This window comes from Bufo gargarizans, chromosome 2 (assembly GCF_014858855.1).
Source record: "Bufo gargarizans isolate SCDJY-AF-19 chromosome 2, ASM1485885v1, whole genome shotgun sequence".
NCBI classification, from domain to species: Eukaryota; Metazoa; Chordata; class Amphibia; order Anura; family Bufonidae; genus Bufo; species Bufo gargarizans.
This window is the reverse complement of record NC_058081.1, coordinates 679,010,019-679,030,078: the sequence shown is the minus strand read 5'-3', so window position 1 is coordinate 679,030,078 and position 20,060 is coordinate 679,010,019. Positions and strand designations below refer to the sequence as shown.

General features: G+C 43.1%; 1 protein-coding gene across 2 annotated transcripts in view; it reads right to left on the bottom strand.

The window, feature by feature from the left end:
• Positions 1 to 1,468: 1,468 nt before the first annotated feature.
• Positions 1,469 to 20,060, bottom strand: part of LAYN (layilin) — a 45,029-nt gene continuing 26,437 nt past the window's right edge. The window contains exons 3-7 of one of the 2 annotated variants that reach the window (XM_044278474.1): positions 18,539 to 18,696; positions 16,263 to 16,307; positions 15,820 to 15,894; positions 13,350 to 13,446; positions 1,469 to 2,460 (exon numbers count right to left, since the gene is read on the bottom strand). In XM_044278474.1, the coding sequence (XP_044134409.1) occupies positions 2,097 to 2,460; positions 13,350 to 13,446; positions 15,820 to 15,894; positions 16,263 to 16,307; positions 18,539 to 18,696 (739 nt within the window). In that variant the 3' untranslated portion in view covers positions 1,469 to 2,096. The remainder of the gene's footprint in view (positions 2,461 to 13,349; positions 13,447 to 15,819; positions 15,895 to 16,262; positions 16,308 to 18,538; positions 18,697 to 20,060) is intronic. The other variant, XM_044278475.1, reaches the window with a different exon arrangement.

The window sequence follows — 20,060 nt, the reverse complement described above, 5'->3', positions numbered from 1 at the left end:
ATCTTGCTTGAAGATCTCGCCCGAAATCCCGTGCGGCGCGAGATTACATCGCCACGCCGTCCGAGATCTTCAAGCAAGATGGCGGCGGCCAGCCCATTGCGAGCAAATGGAGTCGCTAAGTTTGATTTAATTTTTTTTATTATTATTTTTACACTAAGATGCCGCTATAATGTATCTGAGGGGTACAATGACGGGGACGGCGCTATCGCAGCTCCCTGTCATTGCACTCGCTACTTACCCAAAAAATGCGATTCCTAACGAAGTAATTCATCAAGGAGCAAATTTTTTTGTGAAATTCGGCGAATCATCCGAATAAAACTTTTAAGACATTCAGAATGTAAAAGTAAATTCCCCATTAAAAGTGCCCTGTCTGGCTGGAGTGTAATAATATTACAGGCTATAGCTACTAGAGAGGGTTCGTTGATCCAGGGAGTTATCCGATTGCCTGATTGGAGTCGGGAAGGAATTTTTCTCCCCTTAAGGCCTCATGCAAACGACCATTGTGTGCATCCATGGCCGTTGTGCCGTTTTCCGTTTTTTTTCGCGGACCCACTGACTTTCAATGGGTCCGTGGAAAAATCGGAAAATGCACCATTTGGCAGCCGCATCCGTGATCCGTGTTTCCTGGCCGTGAAAAAAATATGACCTGTCCTATTTTTTTCACTGCCAACGGTTCACGGACCCATTCAAGTCAATGGGTCCGTGAAAAATCACGGATGCACACAAGATTGTCATCCGCGTCCGTGATCCGTGTCCGTGATCCGTGTCCATTTTTTCCTATCATTTCAATGGCAAACTTGACTTAGATTTTTTTTTCACTTTTCATGTCCGTGGATCCTCCAAAAATCAAGTAAGAACCACGGACGAAAAAACGGTCATGGATCACGGACCTACGGACCCCGTTTTTGCGGACCTTAAAAAAAAAACGGTCGTGTGCATGAGGCCTAAGTGGGGAAAATTGGCTTCTACCTCACAGTTTTTTTTGCCTTCCTCTGGATCAACTTACAGGATAACAGGCCGAACTTGTAGGACAACAGAGCCATCTTCATCGCCACTGCCACTAGAGGTTCCCAGGCAGGGTTATAATCTACTAGAGAGTTGGGATCAAAGCCAGAACCAGAGCTTGTCACTAGTGGGGAAATGCAGCCTTTACCACCAGCAGATACCAAGTCGTTTGCCTACAAAGAAACTTTTGTAACAACTAAGCCAATTGCCTCTTATAAGATTCTTGCAGATCATCTCTAGAGGAACTGCACTGGTAGCAAACACAAGTGTTGAGAAATAGGTTATGGAAAAACTGTGGAGGGGGATAGATATATATATATATATAAACACAAGCCCCTTATCAATACATAGTAGTTACAATTGACAGGTATGAAGCTATGGACATCTAGTGTGAAAATGTCACCTCCTATATAGCAAACATCAACTATTTTCAGATGATAACAGCACATAAAGATGATAACAGCCAGAAGTGGATTTACTGCATAGAGGACAGTTTACACAATGCATCATATGTATGACGTGTCACAGAAGATCTGCGCGGCTAGAATGAGTATATCTCTTACATGATATATTCAATTTTTACCATCTGGTAAACAGGCGTAGATCATCAGATCTTTATGAAAATGCACATTTATGTTTTCATCATATGGAAGATTATGGATACAATAGTCTGTATTGTCTGTATTAACCAGAAGAGCTGAAATATGGCTGAGCTGAAGCGATTTTGCTTTGTCTGTGGATTTAATATGAGGTAGTTTGTAAAAATCAGCTCACCAAGGGAAAAAACATGCAAAACAAATGTCAATGAAAACCTGCAGCTTGCAAGAAAAATAAAAAATGAAAGGATGTTTTTTGTTTCTTTTCGCCATCTTGTGGTAACATGAGTAACTGCGGTCTGGATATCTAGCTTAGAAAATAAAGCAGTATCATTATTGTTCTTATTTTGCTTTTTCTTCAAGGATTTCTCAATGAGAGTCAATTTTACATTGCACAATTCATTAGTGTCATGTATTTATTGTGTCATCTTAATGTTATTTGTATGGAAAACGTCCTTACAAATAGCATTTCATTAGTCCATTGTTTTTTATTATTTAATAACCGTAGATTTCGTTCTCTACCCAGCCTGACTCTGTGCTTCTGCCATACCTGTCGTGACAGAGCTCATAAAGTTCATTAGTGACAAAGCCACTTTCTGTGCTGGCTAGGGTCACAAATCCACTCTCTGAATGATGTCCTCCAATATTATCATATTCTCCAGAGAGGTTGTCAGGAGGCGATGTTTCTCCGGCGCGGCCTCGGAAGGACGTGTTTTGGATATCTGGTCTTGTGCCTGCTAGGTCCGCGTCCGTCTGCCTCTTAATGACATTGTATATTTCCAGGTTTGGGCTATTCCGCCGGTTTTGAGATAACCAGAAGCTGGGCTCTTTCACCGATACTTCACTTCGTTGTTGTTTCCTGGGGGAAAGTGCAATTATTGACAATTAAACCTAATTTTAAAATGAATAGTTTTTATTATAAAGTCTCTACTTCAGATAGGTGTGTCACATATATTAACCCTAGTTATGTGTAAGGATCCTCAATGCTGCCAGGTGGTCCGTTAAAACAAATCATGCAACAGTGGTCTCCAACCTGTGGCTCTCCATCTGTAGCATGCCTGACCACAGTGGTGTCCTGAACATGGAGGCAGACCATGCCAATGCCATGAGTCCCGGGTGAGAGGGAGACCTATTGCTGAATGCCTTCTATTGCTTCCTGACATGAGACTGTGGCATTTTCCTGAAGCTTCCACTAGGGGGAGCTCAGTGCAAGGAGATTTTTAAAAGTTTTCATTAAGTTCACCAGGTAACTGTATAAATATCTATGCACTGGACTCCCCTAGTGGTGGATACAGAGTATAGAAGAAGAAGCAGGAGACATAAAGCTGCATGGGGAGATGCTTAACCCTTTCCAGACCTCAGCCATTACTAGTGATGACGGAAGCAAGCTTCAGATCCAAGATCCGAAGTCACTTCATTTTAAAGCTGTAAGGAGATCCGTCTTCGTACAGTATTAAAATGTTTGTGCTCCGGAAAGGCAAAGTTATAACTAGTGAGAACTTCGGGATTTGATTATTAAACTTGAAAACATTTATAACAGATAACCGAAGTCAGATTCGATACCAAGTTTTAAAATGTTTTTCAAGTTCAAAAATCAAATCCTGAAGTTATAACTAGTAGTGATAACTCACTTCGCACACCGGAGCACATACATTGTAATGCTGTACGAAGACAGATCTCCGTGCAGCATTAAAATGAAGTTTGGAGCGAAGTGTAAAAGTATGCGAAGCGGGCGCCATAGCCATAGCCGGCAGGTTTCTGCGGTTTTATACAGCAGACACCTGGGGATAATGCGTACCTCCCAACTTTTGAAAATTGCAAAGAGGAACACGCCTCTAACTCCATCTAAAGCATAAATTACTGACTCCGTCACAACTGCAGCAGCCGGGGACCGGTGAGGTGAGTGTAAGTATCTTTATTTTTTTACAGCATGTGGAGCTCCTGGGACAATTTTTTTTTCTTGCACTTCAATATCCATTTAAATATTAGCACAGAAATCATGGGATTATAGATATATTAAGGTCCAAATTGCACCAAATAATGAAGTTCTGGTCTAATATACAGGTAGAAAACATACAGATAGTTTAGTAAGGAGCAATTTAGTAAATTTATTAATGCACATTTATGCATTAATTCCCCGGGTCAAAAAGAGGGACATTTAACCACTTTCCATCTGGGCCATTTGCCCCCTTCCTGACCAGGCCTAATTTTGCAAAACTGACATATCTCACTTTATGTGATAATAACTTTGGAACGCCTTTATTTATCCAAGTCATTCAGAGATTGTTTTCTCGTGACACATTGTACTTCATGATAGTCATAAATTTGAGTCAAAATATTTCACCTTTATTTATGAAAAAATCCCAAATTTACCCAAAAATTTTAAAAATTCGCAATTTTCTAAATTTCAATTTCTCTGCTTTTAAAACAGAAAGTGATACCTCATAAAATATTTATTACTTAACATTCCCCATATGTCTACTTTATGTTGGCATCATTTTGGAAATGTCATTTTATTTTTTTAGGACGTTAGAAGGCTTAGAAGTTTAGAAGCAATTCTTCAAATTTTTAAGAAAATTGCCAAAACCCACTTTATAAGGACCAGTTCAGGTCTGAAGTCACTTTGTGGGGCCTACATAGTGGATACCCCCATAAATGACCCTATTGTAGAAACTACACCCCTCAAGGTATTCAAAACCGATTTTACAAACTTTGTTAACCCTTTATGCGTTCCACAAGAATTAAAGGAAAATGGAGATCAAATTTTTAAATTTCACTTTTTTGGCAGATTGTCCATTTTAATCCATTTTTTTCTTTAACACATCGATGGTTAACAGCCAAACAAAACTCAATATTTATTACCCAGATTCTGCGGTTTACAGAAACACCCCACATGTGGTCATAAACTGCTGTATGGGCACACGGCAGGGCGTAGAAGAAAAGGAACTCCACATGGTTTTTAGATGCCATGTCCCATTTGAAGCCCCCTGATGCATCCTTAGAGTAGAAACTCCCAAGAAATGACCCCATTTTGGAAACTAGGGGATAAGGTGCCAGTTTTATTAGTACTATTTTTGGGTACATATGATTTTTTGATCATTCATTATAACACTTTATGGGGCAAGGTGACCAAAAAATTGGTTGTTTTAGCACAGTTTCTATTTATTTATTTTTACAGCGTTCACCTGAGGGGTTCAGTCAAGTGACATTTTTATAGAGCAGATTGTAACAGATTGTAACGGACGTGGCGATACCTAATATGTATACTTTTTCTCATTTATTAAAGTTTTACACAATAATAGCATTTTTGAAACAAAAAAATTATGTTTTAATGTGTCCATGTTCTGAGAGCTATAGTTTTTTTTATTTTTTGAGAGATTTTCTTATGTAGGGGCTCATTTTTTGCGGGATGAGGTGACGGTTTTATTGGTACCATTTTGTGGGACATACGCGTTTTTGATCACTTGGTGTTGCACCTTTTGTGATGCAAGGTGACAAAAATAGCTTGTTTTGACACAGTTTTTTTTTTTTACGGTGTTCACCCGAGGGGTTAGGTCATGTGATATTTTTATAGATCTGGTTTTTACGGACGCAGCAATACCAAATATGTCTATTTTATTTTATTTTTTCTATTTTAAATTTTTTTTTATTCCTTACTTGTGGACTTTTTTATTTTTTTACATAATAGTAGCCCCAGTTACAGAAGAAATGCACCCCCCAGAGAGGCTGTACAGCATGATTCTGCGCTGTACAGCCTCAGAGCAGGGCTGATCGAGGTCTCTGAAAGCGCTTCCTGCTCTGCATACACAGCGCTCGGCGAGAGCTGTGTCTGCAGCGATCCAGAAGGCAGGGACACCTGCCTTCTCTCTGGGTTGCCCTGCTGTCACTGACAGCGGGCAACCCGATCAGCAGCTGCACGATTAGCATGCAGCTGCTGTTTCTGAAAGGACGCTTTAAAACGTGCTTTCAGAAATAGAGGTCCACCCATAGGACGTTTATATCCTATGGACAGAAAGTGGTTAAGGATCAAAGAGGGACAGAGGGACTTGGGTCAAAAAGAGGGACACTTGGGAGGCATGATAATGCCAGCAATCAGCGATAATGTCGATTGCAGGCATTTAAGCCCTCAGATACTGTGGTCAGAAGTGCTTCCAAGCCTGGAACAGCTCCCTCACGCGGCGATTGGGGGAACCGTTCATTGCCTGTGGAAGGCAATGTTTTTTTTCAGGCATATTTCAATGTAGGGCACCAGGTGGCAGCACAATATACTGAATCTTCTATTTGTCAATTGATTTATTTTCATTGATATACAGACGTGGCAATCTAATTGCATCATGCTAGGCCCTTTGGAGACTAAAAGAAAATAGAAAAAAATCTAAAAAAAAATAAACTTTAACCCCTTAAGGACCGGGCTCATTTTCACCTTAAGGACCGGGCCATTTTTTGCAAATCTGACCAGTGTCACTTTAAGTGCTCATAACTTTAAAACGCTTTGACTTACCCAGGCCGTTCTGAGATTGTTTTTTCGTCACATATTGTACTTCATGACACTGCTAAAATTGGGTCAAAAAAGTTATTTTTTTTGCATAAAAAAATACATTTTTTACCAAAAATTTAGAAAAATTAGCAAATTTCAAAGTTTCAGTTTCTCTACTTCTGTAATACATAGTAATACCCCCAAAAATTGTGATGACTTTACATTCCCCATATGTCTACTTCATGTTTGTAGCATTTTGGGAATGATATTTTATTTTTTGGGGATGTTACAAGGCTTAGAAGTTTAGAAGCAAATTTTGAAATTTTTGAGAAATCTTCAAAATCCCACTTTTTATGGACCAGTTCAGGTTTGAAGTCATATTGTGAGGCTTAGATAATAGAAACCTCCCAAAAATGACCCCATTCTAGAAACTACACCCCTCAAGGTATTCAAAACTGTTTTTTCAAACTTTATTAACCCTTTAGGTCTTCCACAAGAGTTAATGGCAGATAGAGAAACAATTTTGAAATTTCTATTTTTTGGAAAATTTTCCAATATAATCAATTTTTTCCAGGAGTAAAACAAGGGTTAACTGCCAAACAACACTCAAAATGGGTTGCCCTGATTCTGTAGTTTGCAGAAACACCCCATATGTGGTCGTAAACTACTGTTTGGCCGAACGGTAGCACATAGAAGGAGGGGAACACCATATGGGTTTTGGAAGGCAGATTTTGCAGGACTGGTTTTGTTTATACCATGTCCCATTTGAAGCCCTCTGTTGCACCCCAAGAATAGAAATTTCAGAAAAGTGACTCCATCTAAGAAAGTACACCCCTCAAGGTATTCAAAACTGGGTTTACAAACTTTGTTAACCCTTTAGGTGTTCCACAAGAGTTAATGGCAGATAGAGAAACAATTTTGAAATTTCTATTTTTTGGAAAATTTTCCAATATAATCAATTTTTTCCAGGAGTAAAACAAGGGTTAACTGCCAAACACCACTCAAAATGGGTTGCCCTGATTCTGTAGTTTGCAGAAACACCCCATATGTGGTCGTAAACTACTGTTTGGCCGAACGGTAGCACATAGAAGGAGGGGAACACCATATGGGTTTTGGAAGGCAGATTTTGCAGGACTGGTTTTGTTTATACCATGTCCCATTTGAAGCCCCCTGTTGCACCCCTAGAATAGAAATTTCAGAAAAGTGACTCCATCTAAGAAAGTACACCCCTCAAGGTATTCAAAACTGGGTTTACAAACTTTGTTAACCCTTTAGGTGTTCCACAAGAGTTAATGGCAGATGGAGAAACAATTTAGAAATTTCTATTTTTGGGAAAATTTTACAATATAATCAATTTTTTCCAGGAGTAAAACAAGGGTTAACTGCCAAACAACACTCAAAATGGGTTGCCCTGATTCTGTAGTTTGCAGAAAACACCCCATATGTGGTGGTAAACTACTGTTTGGCCGAACGGTAGCACATAGAAGGAGGGGAACACCATATGGGTTTTGGAAGGCAGATTTTGCAGGACTGGTTTTGTTTATACCATGTCCCATTTGAAGCCCCCTGTTGCACCCCTAGAATAGAAATTTCAGAAAAGTGACTCCATCTAAGAAAGTACACCCCTCAAGGTATTCAAAACTGGGTTTACAAACTTTGTTAACCCTTTAGGTGTTCCACAAGAGTTAATGGCAGATGGAGAAACAATTTAGAAATTTCTATTTTTTGGAAAATTTTCCAATATAATCAATTTTTTCCAGGAGTAAAACAAGGGTTAACTGCCAAACAACACTCAAAATGGGTTGCCCTGATTCTGTAGTTTGCAGAAACACCCCATATGTGGTCGTAAACTACTGTTTGGCCGAACGGTAGCACATAGAAGGAGGGGAACACCATATGGGTTTTGGAAGGCAGATTTTGCAGGACTGGTTTTGTTTATACCATGTCCCATTTGAAGCCCCCTGTTGCACCCCTAGAATAGAAATTTCAGAAAAGTGACTCCATCTAAGAAAGTACACCCCTCAAGGTATTCAAAACTGGGTTTACAAACTTTGTTAACCCTTTAGGTGTTCCACAAGAGTTAATGGCAGATGGAGAAACAATTTTGAAATTTCTATTTTTTGGAAAATTTTCCAATATAATCAATTTTTTCCAGGAGTAAAAGAAGGGTTAACTGCCAAACAACACTCAAAATGGGTTGCCCTGATTCTGTAGTTTGCAGAAACACCCCATATGTGGTGGTAAACTACTATTTGGCTAAACGGCAGGACATAGAAGAAGGGGAACGCCATATGGTTTTTGGAAGGCAGATTTTGCTGGACTGGTTTATTTACACCATGTACCCTTTCAAGCCCCCTGATGCACCCCTAGAGTAGAAACTCCATAAAAGTGACCCCATCTAGGAAACTACGGGATAAGGTGGTTGTTGTTTTGGGACTATTTTAGGGGTAAATATGATTTTTGGTTGCTCTATATTACTCTTTTTTGAGGCAATGTAACAAAAAAATTAAATTCTAAAATTGTTTCTACATTCGCTATTTAGTTTTGTGGAACACCTAAAGGGTTAACATAGTTTGTAAAGTAACTTTTGAATACCTTGAGGGGTGTAGTTTCTTAGATGGGGTCACTTTTTTGGAGTTTCTAGTCTAGGCTACATCAGGGGGGGCTTCTAATGGGACATGGTGTCAAAAAAAAAAACTGTCCATCAAAATCTGCCTTCCAGAAACCGTATGGCGTTCCCTTCGTTCTATGCCCTGCCGTGCGGCTATATAGCCATTTACGACCACATATGGGGTGTTTCTGCAAACTACAGAATCAGGGCCATAAATATTGAGTTTTGTTTGGCTGTTAACCCTTGCTTTATTACCGGCAAAATGGATTTAAATTGAAATTTTGCCCAAAAATAGGTGTTTTGGCACAGTTTTTATTTTATATTTTTAACACCGTTCATCCGAGGCGTTTGGTCAAAAGTTATTTTTATAGCGACGACTTTTACGCACGCGACGATGCCCAATATGTATGGCTCTCAGACTTTGGACACACTAAGCAGGCATCCTAAAACTGCGGCCCTCCAGATGTTGTAAAACTACAATTCCCACTATGCCCTGATGATGGCTGTAGGTTGTCTGGGCATGCTGGGAGTTATAGTTTTACAACATCTGGAGGGCCGCAGTTTGAGGATGCCTGCACTAAAACTAATATTTTTTGGGGAAAGAAAAATAGTTTTCGTGTCTCCAAAGTCTGAGAGCCATAGTGTTTTATGTTCTCTAGTGAACTGTTGGGGATTATAAAAATTTAGTACTCCATGGAAGTGTGATACTCCCTGAAGCAATTGATAATGCAGAGGCCCGGATGATCGGGGCACGTGTCACACTGAGTTGTGGTGTCCTTCCGTATCCCCCTCTTGTGACACACTCTGCACTTTTTTTGGGTTCGTCCCTTCTTTCCAGTATGGGGGACCACACCTGGAAAGTGTTGGCCAGGGACGATCCGGGCGCCTCCAGTTCCCGAGGTACTCCGGCCTGCTCTTTCCCGGTCCGAAAAGATCAGGTCCTTGAGGACTGCCTCATAGAATTGGAGGAATGTCCCTGTGCTGCCAGCGCTTCGGGATAGTACAAAAGAGTTGTACATGGCAACCTGCACCAAGTAGACCGCAACTTTTTTGTACCATGCCCGGGTTTTGCGCATGGCGTTATATGGCGTGAGGACTTGATCAGAGAGATCAACTCCTCCCATATACCGATTGTAGTCGACGATACAATCGGGCTTGAGGACCGTTGCCGCGGTACCTCGCACAGGGACTGGGGTGGTGCCGTTACCGTGGATTGTGGACAGCATAAGGACATCCCTCTTGTCCTTATACCTGACCAGCAACAGGTTTCCACTGGTAAGTGCACGGGTCTCACCCCTGGGGATAGGTACCTGGAGGGGGTAGGCAGGGAGGCCGCGCTGATTTTTCCGCACGGTCCCACAAGCGAACGTGGATCTGGCGGCAAGGGACCTGAACAAGGGAATGCTGGTATAAAAGTTATCCACGTACAAGTGGTAACCACTATCCAGCAGTGGGTACATAAGGTCCCACACGAGTTTCCCGCTAACACCCAGAGTGGGGGGACATTCTGGGGGTTGAATACGGGAATCTCGCCCCTCGTACACACGAAATTTGTAAGTGTACCCTGAGGTACTCTCACAAATTTTGTATAGCTTCACGCCATACCTCGCCCGCTTTGTGGGAATATATTGGCGGAAACTGAGTCTCCCCTTGAACGCAATGAGCGACTCATCAACCGCGACCTCCCTTCCAGGTACGTAGGCCTGCTGAAATGTGGCCCCAAAGTGATCGATGACCGGCCGTATCTTATACAGCCGGTCATAGGCAGGATCACCTCGGGGTGGACATGCTGCATTATCGGAATAATGCAGACATTTCCGGATGGCCTCAAACCGGTGACGTGTCATGACCATACTGTACAGTGGGGTCTGGTACAAGACGTCCCCACTCCAGTATTGTCTGACACTGGGTTTTTGGACTAGACCCATATGCAGCACGAGGCCCCAAAATGTCCTCATTTCGGCTGCACTGACCGGCGTCCAGCCACCGGGTCTAGCCAAAACTGAGCCTGGGTTTTGAGCGACGAACTGTTGGGCGTACAGATTCGTCTGCTCCACCATCAAATTCACCAGTGGGTTACTGAAAAAAAAACTAAAATAGTCTATTTCAGTAAACCCCACTGTGGGAATCTGGATTCCAGGATTGCCAGCGAAATCCGGAATCTCAGGCTCAAAGTCCACTGGGGGACACCAGCTAAGTTCATCGGCAGGGGTCTCCGGTGGACTTATTTGGTGGGCCGGGAAACCAGTACGAACCCCAGGGCGGCTCGTACTAGGGTGGGCCACAGGATCCCTAGCATGTGGGGCCCCTGGCTCCGCCTGGCGGCGTCTCCGCCGCCTTGGTGGCTCATCGTCATCCGATGATGATGAGGAGGATGCGGATGATAAGAGGAACGTGGGGTCATCCTCATCCTCACTGGGGCTCTCAGAGTCGGAGGCAATCTGGGCATATGCCTCCTCGGCCGAGAACACCCGGCGGGCCATGGGTGTGTGTGCGTGTAGGTGTGCGTGTGTGTAAAACTTTATTATATGTGCGTGTGTGTGTGGGCAACGGGTGTTCGCGTACTAAAAAAGGCAAAAAAAAAAGGGCAAGTGTTAGGAAAAAAAAAAGTTAAAACTTGCTGATCAGCGGTACAACGCTGATCAGCGGTCGGTGGGGTGTGGGGCGGGCGATGCGCTAACAGTGGACGGACGCTAAAAAGTGCCGGCCAGTCAGCGCACGCAGAAAAAAAAAAGTGAGGAGGGGGGCTGGTGGGGGGTGGGGGGGCTGGTGGGGGGTGGGTGGGGTGGGGGGGGTCTGGTGTGGGGTGGGGGGGCTGGTGGGGGGGGGGCAAGTGGCAGGGGGGGGTCTGGGTTAGGGTTAAATGGATAGATGGAAGTTTGGATAAGTTTTTTTTTTTTTTTTTTTTCCTAACTTACTTTTCCCTTCTTTCCCTGCCTAACGGTGCCTCTCCCTCACTGACCCTAACCTACCTGGGTGGCGATGGGTGCAGGAGGGTGATGGATGCCGATTAGGGGGACACAGGAGCTGGTGCTGGACGATGCTGCCGGGTGCTCGTGCAGAACAGGAAGAGGAGGGGAGAGAGGAGCGCAGGAAGTTTGAATCTCGCGCCTCTCTCCCCTGCACCAATCAGCACCCTGGACAGCAGTGTTCAGCACCAGGGCCAGCACCGCCTCCTCAAATCCTCGGACTGCGATTGGTGGTGTATAATTACGCCACCGATCGCAGTCTTTTTCCGGTTCATCGGGTCACAGGACACCCGAATGGACCGGAAACGCAGAAAACCGCAGGTCTGAATTGACATGCGGTTTTCTGCGATCGCCGATACGGGGGGGTCAAATGACCCCCCCCGGCGTTGTTACGGGATGCCGGCTGAATGATTTCAGCCGAAATCCCGTTCCGATTAACCCCCGCGGCGCCGGAGTTACGGTTTTAAGTCAGGACGTACCGGTACGTCCTCGGTCCTTAAGGACTCGGGAAATAGGGCGTACCGGTACGTCCTCGGTCCTTAAGGGGTTAAAAAAATATAAATAAAATAGAAAAAAATTCAAATCACGATCTTTACACAGACTAAAAAAATAAATAAACAAACTATGATAAAAATATAAACACAATAGGCATTGCTGCGCCCATAAACGCCTGTATTTAAAATGTAAAAATATTTATCCCATAGGGTGAATGGTGTAACGAAAAAAAAAAAAAAAGGCCCATTCTCCATTTTTCCGTCACTTTGTCTGCCCCCCCCCCCCCCCCAAAAAAAAAAAATTGGAAAATCGCTGTGGGTTGAAGGGGTTAAAGATTCTTTTCCCACTTATAAGTTAGTTATAGTTGGTGAGGCACCATGCGACTTTCCGCTTGTAAATTCAACAAAAATCTCACAGATACACTTTGCGACGGGGTCCTATGTCATCTGCGTACACTCCTACCTGACGCTGTCTGGGCATGCTGCAGTTGTAGTTTTGGTCGTGCTGGAGAGTCACCATTAGACGGCACTAAAGTAGACAATGGCCGGGTGATTTGGCCCCTGGAAGATGACAAACTTTGCGGCTCATAGACTCTGAACGCCTGCAGGTCTCTTCTCTCCAGAAAAGCTACAATTTGTGACTTATTATTTGCTGGCACTACTATATGGTCTGCACTATAACATGGGTACTAGTCAGGTGACACAACTTTGTAGGAACAATGTTGACCGGTGCGCTGAAAGTCAGTCATCTGTATTGTGTTTGAAGGTATCGGTTATATTAATACTGTGTGATTCTGATTTCCACAGAATATAGTATGTAGTCAACACCGGCTTCATGGTTGTAGATCTCCAAGCTGACTGTTTAACTGATATAGGTCTCATACACAGAGCACTGTGCACGGAGGCTGTAGAGCTCTTAATACAGACTCATATGTTAAAACCGCCGCATGAATCACAGGATGATGGCGGTACAGTAAAGGGCTCATGTATCTTTATGGCAGCCCTATCACCACTCCATAGAAAACAGGCATTATAAGGCCGTGGGCATGAGCTCTTAGACTTCAGTTTCTATAGGCATTATTTCCAGGTTATAGTTGTCTGTACAAGTTCTTATAATAGGAGATCATTGTTTGCACCCATATGTGCATCCATTTCTATTCTGCATTAACACCAATGTAATATGTCAGTATAACTTGCCTCCATTCTATGATGCAGCAACACAATACTCCGATAAATATCAGCAGCAGCGTCAGCACCGGGATGGTTGCAATAAGGATGAAATGTAAATTAGACTCTGAAATGACAAGATAAATGTATCTTCAGTACTTCAAATTCAGCATTGTCATTCAAGCTCAACCTGATAAGATGCATCTGCCCCATACTCTGTACCCGACAAGCTATAAGGAGTTCTCTGAATGCAGATCTCCAGGCCTGGGCCTGCTGTTATTCTCAGACCAGCATGTCTATGGTTGCTGAAGTATTACAGACCTCACATTCTAGAAATCAGTGTATGTAAGACAATTTAAGAAAAGCTATAATAAACACGTTGTTTTATGTCCCTCTTTTGCACCACCATTTAGTATAGGCCATCAGACTCTCTGCACCGCCACCATCAGCTGACCACAGGTTTACGCCAACAGATGTCTCTCTTTTATCTCATCAACTATACTGTAATGCAATGGGTGCTATCAAGGTAGACCCTGGTTTTCACCATTTCACCTCTGTATGGGGTTCTGGGATCTGCAGGAGCCTCCAGGTTACTACCTCTAGGAGTATTCTCCGTTCAGATGCTACTGACCCCGTTGGGCCAAGAGAAACTGGTGCATGGCACCTAGGGGATAGGCAAAAGTGTGGTCACTCAAAAGAGGGTGGGTGAACATATATATAATATCAATAGAAAGTTTGAAGGACATCCACTGTCTAGACACTATAAGGAAAACCATGAAGGAAAATTTAACGGGTCCACCTTTTGCGGAATAGAATTAGTGAGATTACCAAAAAGAGGGGGATACCTGATAAAAAGCATGTCCCGAGTGGAAACTAGACGGATTTTTAATATGGAGACTTTGGCACCTGGAGGGTTAAACTCGGAGATAGAGTTGTTTGCATTCGAATGAGAAAAACATTACAGTAGATTTCACTATAAGCAAACCAGAACTTATGACAGAATAGAAAGAGTTAAGGTGGGACCGCTAGAGGGTATAAGTACTGAGCACTCTGGAGCATTACCACACTCCTCTTTACCTGATGAAGGACAGCGTACTGTCTGAAACGCATTGTTAGGAATTCTGGTACCAGCCATGACCCGTAGCTGGAATAGTGACGTCACTATCCACTCGTGAGCAGGCAAAGTACAATTTGTAGAAACGGCATTGCACCAGCGGCTGGGGCACGTACCGTGAAACAGCAGGGGCACGTACCGTGAAACAAATATCCCCAACCAAGTACCCGGTATCACTTTCAACTACAGCCCACAGGAGTAAGCAGCCATTGAACAAGCGCTGGGAGACAGGTACGGCAGTTTCTTCTTAGGAAGCTACGGCAGCTCCAGCGTTTAGCCCACTAGTCTGTGACTGCTCCAATGCCTAGTAGTGTACTGTAGTAGGTTGGGGTAAGCGCGGTGTCATTAATATTGAGTTTATACTTTTGCATTTGATAGCAGTTTGTGCGATTCTGCTACGGCACTGCAGATAAAGATACAGAGGAGATAGCAAGCGCCAGGATTACTACTTTCTAAAAGTGTGGTTAGTTGGCAAGCCGAAGTCACAAAAGGCAGATTCATGCAATACAGTAATCAGGGCAGACAGCACAGGGTCAATATGGTGATCAGGCATAGGTCAGGATAGTTGCTACAGGATCAATCCAGTAAACAGACAGAGGTTGGGCATGGGGACAGAATACTACCTTATCGCACTTTTGTAGGTCTACTCAAGCTAGGAACCAATAGCTCAGGCACTTTCTCATAGGGAAAGGTATCCTCTATACACCAGGGAATGCTGCCATTGGCTGGGAACATATTAGACTGTGTGAGCTTTGGCCCTTTATGAGCTGGAAACAGTGTGTGCCCTAAGAGAGTGCGCACAGGAAAGCAGGTGGGGAAGGCTATGAGCGGCCCACAGTGTAGGGCAGCATGGAGGGTGAGTTCTCCGGTGTCTTTGCTGCTAGATATTAATGTATCCAGTTTTTCCATGACTTCCATTAGATCTGGTCCTATCATAAATATGACCGTGCATTAGAGTGAGTAGTTGTAACTAGGCTTACATTTCTTATTAAAAGTGTAATAATAATTTTTATCAAGTGCCCCCAGTCTGCCCCCTGAAAGAGAGTCATACTTACCTTTTCCATGTGGCTCCAGTCCTCTATGCTGACCCCACTGTCTCCATCTTCTGGTCCCCGTGCTGTTTACACCCAGCTGGCCATGGACATGGTCACATGCACCGCTCCAGCCAATGACTGGATTGAGCACTCAGCAGTGACCATTGGCTGGAGCGGTGCATGTGACTATGTCCATGGCCAGCCAGATGTAAACAGCACGGGAACCAGAAGATGGAGACAGTGGGGGTAGTGTGGAAATCTATAGCGCAGTGGAAATAATCAATATTACCAACTAACCCCTTTTTCTTATTCTATACATTATCTATTGGCTAAGAGTGGCCTTTACACTTACCTTCAGCCTCTTTGGCTGTCTGATTGACATTCTTTATGGAAACATCTGGTGGTCGGGTTGCAACTGGTTCAACATCTAAAAAAATTATGTAATTATAATTAATAATGTATTAACATGATTCTTTTCAGAGATCTGGTGTGTGTATGATGGGAACACTCTTGGTAACCCTTTTCTAAATACTCTTGATGCCCAATGCAGGGTCAGGGGCAATGCCTAACCCTGTGACACAAGGTAAAGAGAGGATCCCTGCATCATGCTCTGTTCCCTCAGACTTTGCACTAAACACAGCAAATCCGTTTTCTCGAAAGGGTTCTTTTAATTACACAAAACCCCAATTATCTAAACATAGCAATTAAACACCTAAATCTAGCACATGTTATGTCATGTTAGGTTCCCACTTTTGGATAATGTTTGCAGTTATTACTTAATTTTCACATACTTACCAGCATTTGACCCATTTCGAGTTGGGGGGTGTGTTGGTTTCACCACTAAGCAAAGAAAAGACGCAAATTTAAAAACTCGAGTCCTAGTGAAGGTGAATTATGTTACACTCTAAAGAATTGAGTACTATAAACCCTGTAGTATGAGGATAAAAGGCATCAGTAATGCAGGGGATATGTTTTTGGTGGGGGTTCAACACGATTGCCGCTCCATTCAAAGTGGAGAACATGGGACCCCTATTCACATGATTGGTAGGGATGCCAGTGCATGGCCCCCCATTGATGAGACACTTATCCACTATCCTGTGGATAAGTATTGTTTGTGGGGAGACCTCTTTAAGGTTTTTGATTGCCTCCTTAAAAAATCATATTTTAAAACTTTTTTCAAATTCATTTTTAATGTAAAGCATACAATAAAAAAACATTACCAATCTGTAAATAAATGTAATCAATACGATAATCAATTTCAACCCATTCATATACCCACCCTCCTGGAATCTCTCGTGCACCTCTTCTTTATTTTAATTCTGTCATCTCGGCTTGAGGTCCATTTATGTTTGTGTAATTCATGGGTATTAAAGGGGTTGTCTCTCTTCAGCAAATGGCATTTATCATCTAAAGGAAGTTAATACAAGGCACTTACTAATGTATTGTGATTGTCCATATTGCTTCCTTTGCTGGCTGGATTCATTTTTCCATCACATTATATACTGCTTGTATCCAGGGGTAACGACCACCCTGCAGTCCAGCAGCGGTGGTCGTGCTTGCACACTATAGGAAAAAGTGCCGCCTCTCTGGTGGCTGGGACCATGGGAGTGCCCATAGGTATGCATGCACAGCCACCTCACATTTGCGCTGCAGCCGTGGCCGTAACGCCTGGATATGAGAAGTGTATAATGTGATGGGAAAATGAATGAAGCCATTAAAGGAAGCAATATGGATAGTCACAATACATTAGTAAGTGCCTTAGATTAACATTGTCTACATGATAAATGTAATTTGCTTAACTGAGACAACCCCTTTAAGGCCATAATATTCATTGAGAAAACTTCCCCATTTTGACTTAAAGGGGTTGTGCAAAAAACTTCCCCATTTTGACTTAAAGGGGTTCCTTCCCCCATTCTGCAGGACCTATAAAGGAAAGATGGCTTACTGGCTTCCCAGCTCCAGCTCCCTTACCTTTTTCCTGGCCTGCAATGCTCTGTTGGCTCCAGCAATGTCAACATCCAATTTGACATCGCCGCAGCCCATCAAGGACTGTGGCAGTATCAGACTCCTCATGACAAAAGGACACATGGTCGCAAAGGGAGCCTCACACCACCGCGGCCTGTGATTGGCTGCAGCAATGTCAAAACAGATGTTGACACTGCTGGAGCCCAGAGGAGCATCGCAGGCTGGGAGAAGAAGAAGCAGGAAGCCAGCGCTGGGAAGAAGGTAAATCAACTTCCCTTTGCAGGTCTTGCAGAATGGAGGGTTTACCAAAAACCCTGCCATTCTCCAGATCCCCTTTAAGTTTAGTATATTGTCTCAATTTTTTCTTGTTGTGATAAGACCCTAATTCCAATATAATAATATTAGCTAATAATTCTCCCACCATCACCCGATTCAGTGCCTCCTTCCTAAGCCAATTAACTAATGCTCTTCTTTGCCACTAACACATCCAAATTGGATTTAATTTGAAATGTGAAATGTGAAATGTTCTGCCAGAACCTATTAATCGGTTTGCATTCTCAAAAACAGTAGCATAGCGTCACCCGCTGTTTGTCGCATTTGGGACAAGACCTTTTATATTCTGCAAAAAACCTTTCTAACGGAATACTAAAATTCTAACATATTGAATAACCTATCTTATAAAACATTGTATATCTAATTGGGAAATTTTACCCATGGCTCTACTTTGGTTAAGAAACCACAACTGCCAGGAAGCTGTGGAAGCCTGTATTTGCTGGACAATGCGGAGAGTTTAACTAACAGAAGGGCATATTGGCAATCTCTGATTTAGGTATTATTCACACATCAGTGTTTGGTCAATGTATTGATCAGTGATTTCCATCAGTGATTGTGGCCAAAACCAGGGGCTGGTCAACAACAAAGGACAGGTGCAGATCTTTCCGTAATACCTTATACTCTGCGTAAACCTCCACTTCTGGTTTTGGCTCACAATAACTGATGAAAATCGCTGATCAAACACTGACTGTGTGAATAAGGCTTTAGGAAATGGTTTGGAATTGAATGAAATGCTTATGATTTGTGACAGATAATACCAGGAAAGCACTGACCTTCTGAATATTTGCATATGAAATTGTTCTTCATGTTGCATCGGTCATCATTCCATTGGAACATGTACCGTCCACCAACACCAGGAGGAGCTAATGGCTGGTAGTACATGACTACGCACACCTCACTGCCACACGAGGGTTCGTCCACGTACCAGTTCCTACCAAACAAAATGTTTAAAATTCATACAAATAGCAGCAGTGGCAGTAACCTGGATCCGGTGCCAGAAAAGTAAAAATGTCCGCACCAGAAGAGTACATGGATGTTCTTTACAATCAAACTTATTGTTAAAATAACAAAAGACCCTCTCCTTCCACTGCTCAGTTAATTTGACCACTTTTTCTGATACAGATCTCCAAACCTCCTGTATAGCTGTAGGTTTCACCAGTTCAGGACCAAGGTAGTTTTGGCCTTCAGGCCCATCCACTACTTAGCTGTATCTCACATGCGATAATTTAACGGAAATAACTTTTGTAACTTTTGGGCTATTAACATGATTATTTCAGATTTGTTTCACGAATAATGCAGGTTTCTTTTAATATCAGCTATATTGAGCTACTTTGGGAGACCCCCACTTACTCATCTAACAGGAGAAATGCCTAGATCATATTCGTCTTTTAGGCTGGGAGCTACGGCATTGTGAAATCTCTGCAAACTATGGGAATAAAACAGTTAAGGATATGTTCATTCTGATACTGTACGTGTCCAGATGAGGAGGAAAGGAGACAACTCGCTGATCCACTCTGCATTGTGATTAGGGCACTATGATAGGTTCATCATGGTGTCAGATCTATCTTTCACCTCACCATGGGTCTCTGAATAAACCAAACATCAGCTGGGGAAAACGTCTTGGTGATGATTTGGGATGAAGACATAGAAAAAGTGATGATTTGGGATGAAGAAAGAGTGTTCTTTGTTTATATAGGGTTCAACAGTGGACAGTCAGAGGCAGGGGTGGATAGGGCATAGACCCTACAGGGAAATTTCCCAGTGGGCCGATGCCCCAGGGGGCCCTCCAAGCCCCCCTCTCTGCCGCTGACCGGGTACATAATGAGCACTCAACAGTAATTAACGCTGTGAGAATCAGGCACTGATGTACCCAGCCAGTTACCGCACATGCCCTCCTGAATTCAAATGCTGTGACCTGCACCTCACCTCCTAAGCCTTCTGCTCTATAGGCAACTGGAGGACAGAAGATGGTAGCTATTGATTGCCACCACAGAGGGCCAGTTTTTTGGGGCAGTATATTGTGCTACACTGTGTTATTTGGTTCTGCTGGGATAGTATCTTGCACCATGGTATTGTTGACCCTGCCTAATTGTGTTGCCCCGCCTTCTGTTAATTTAGACCTGCCTACAAAATGGGGTCACTTTTAGTTTTTTTTTTCAGGGCCACTTTACGTTCCCAGTCCGACCCCTGGTCATGGGACTAGCCATCAATAAGTGGGGAAGCCTACTCTCTTTTTTCAGGAGTATGGTGAGTATTGTGAGGGCTGAATCAGGGAAAAACTGGAGGATCCCATCA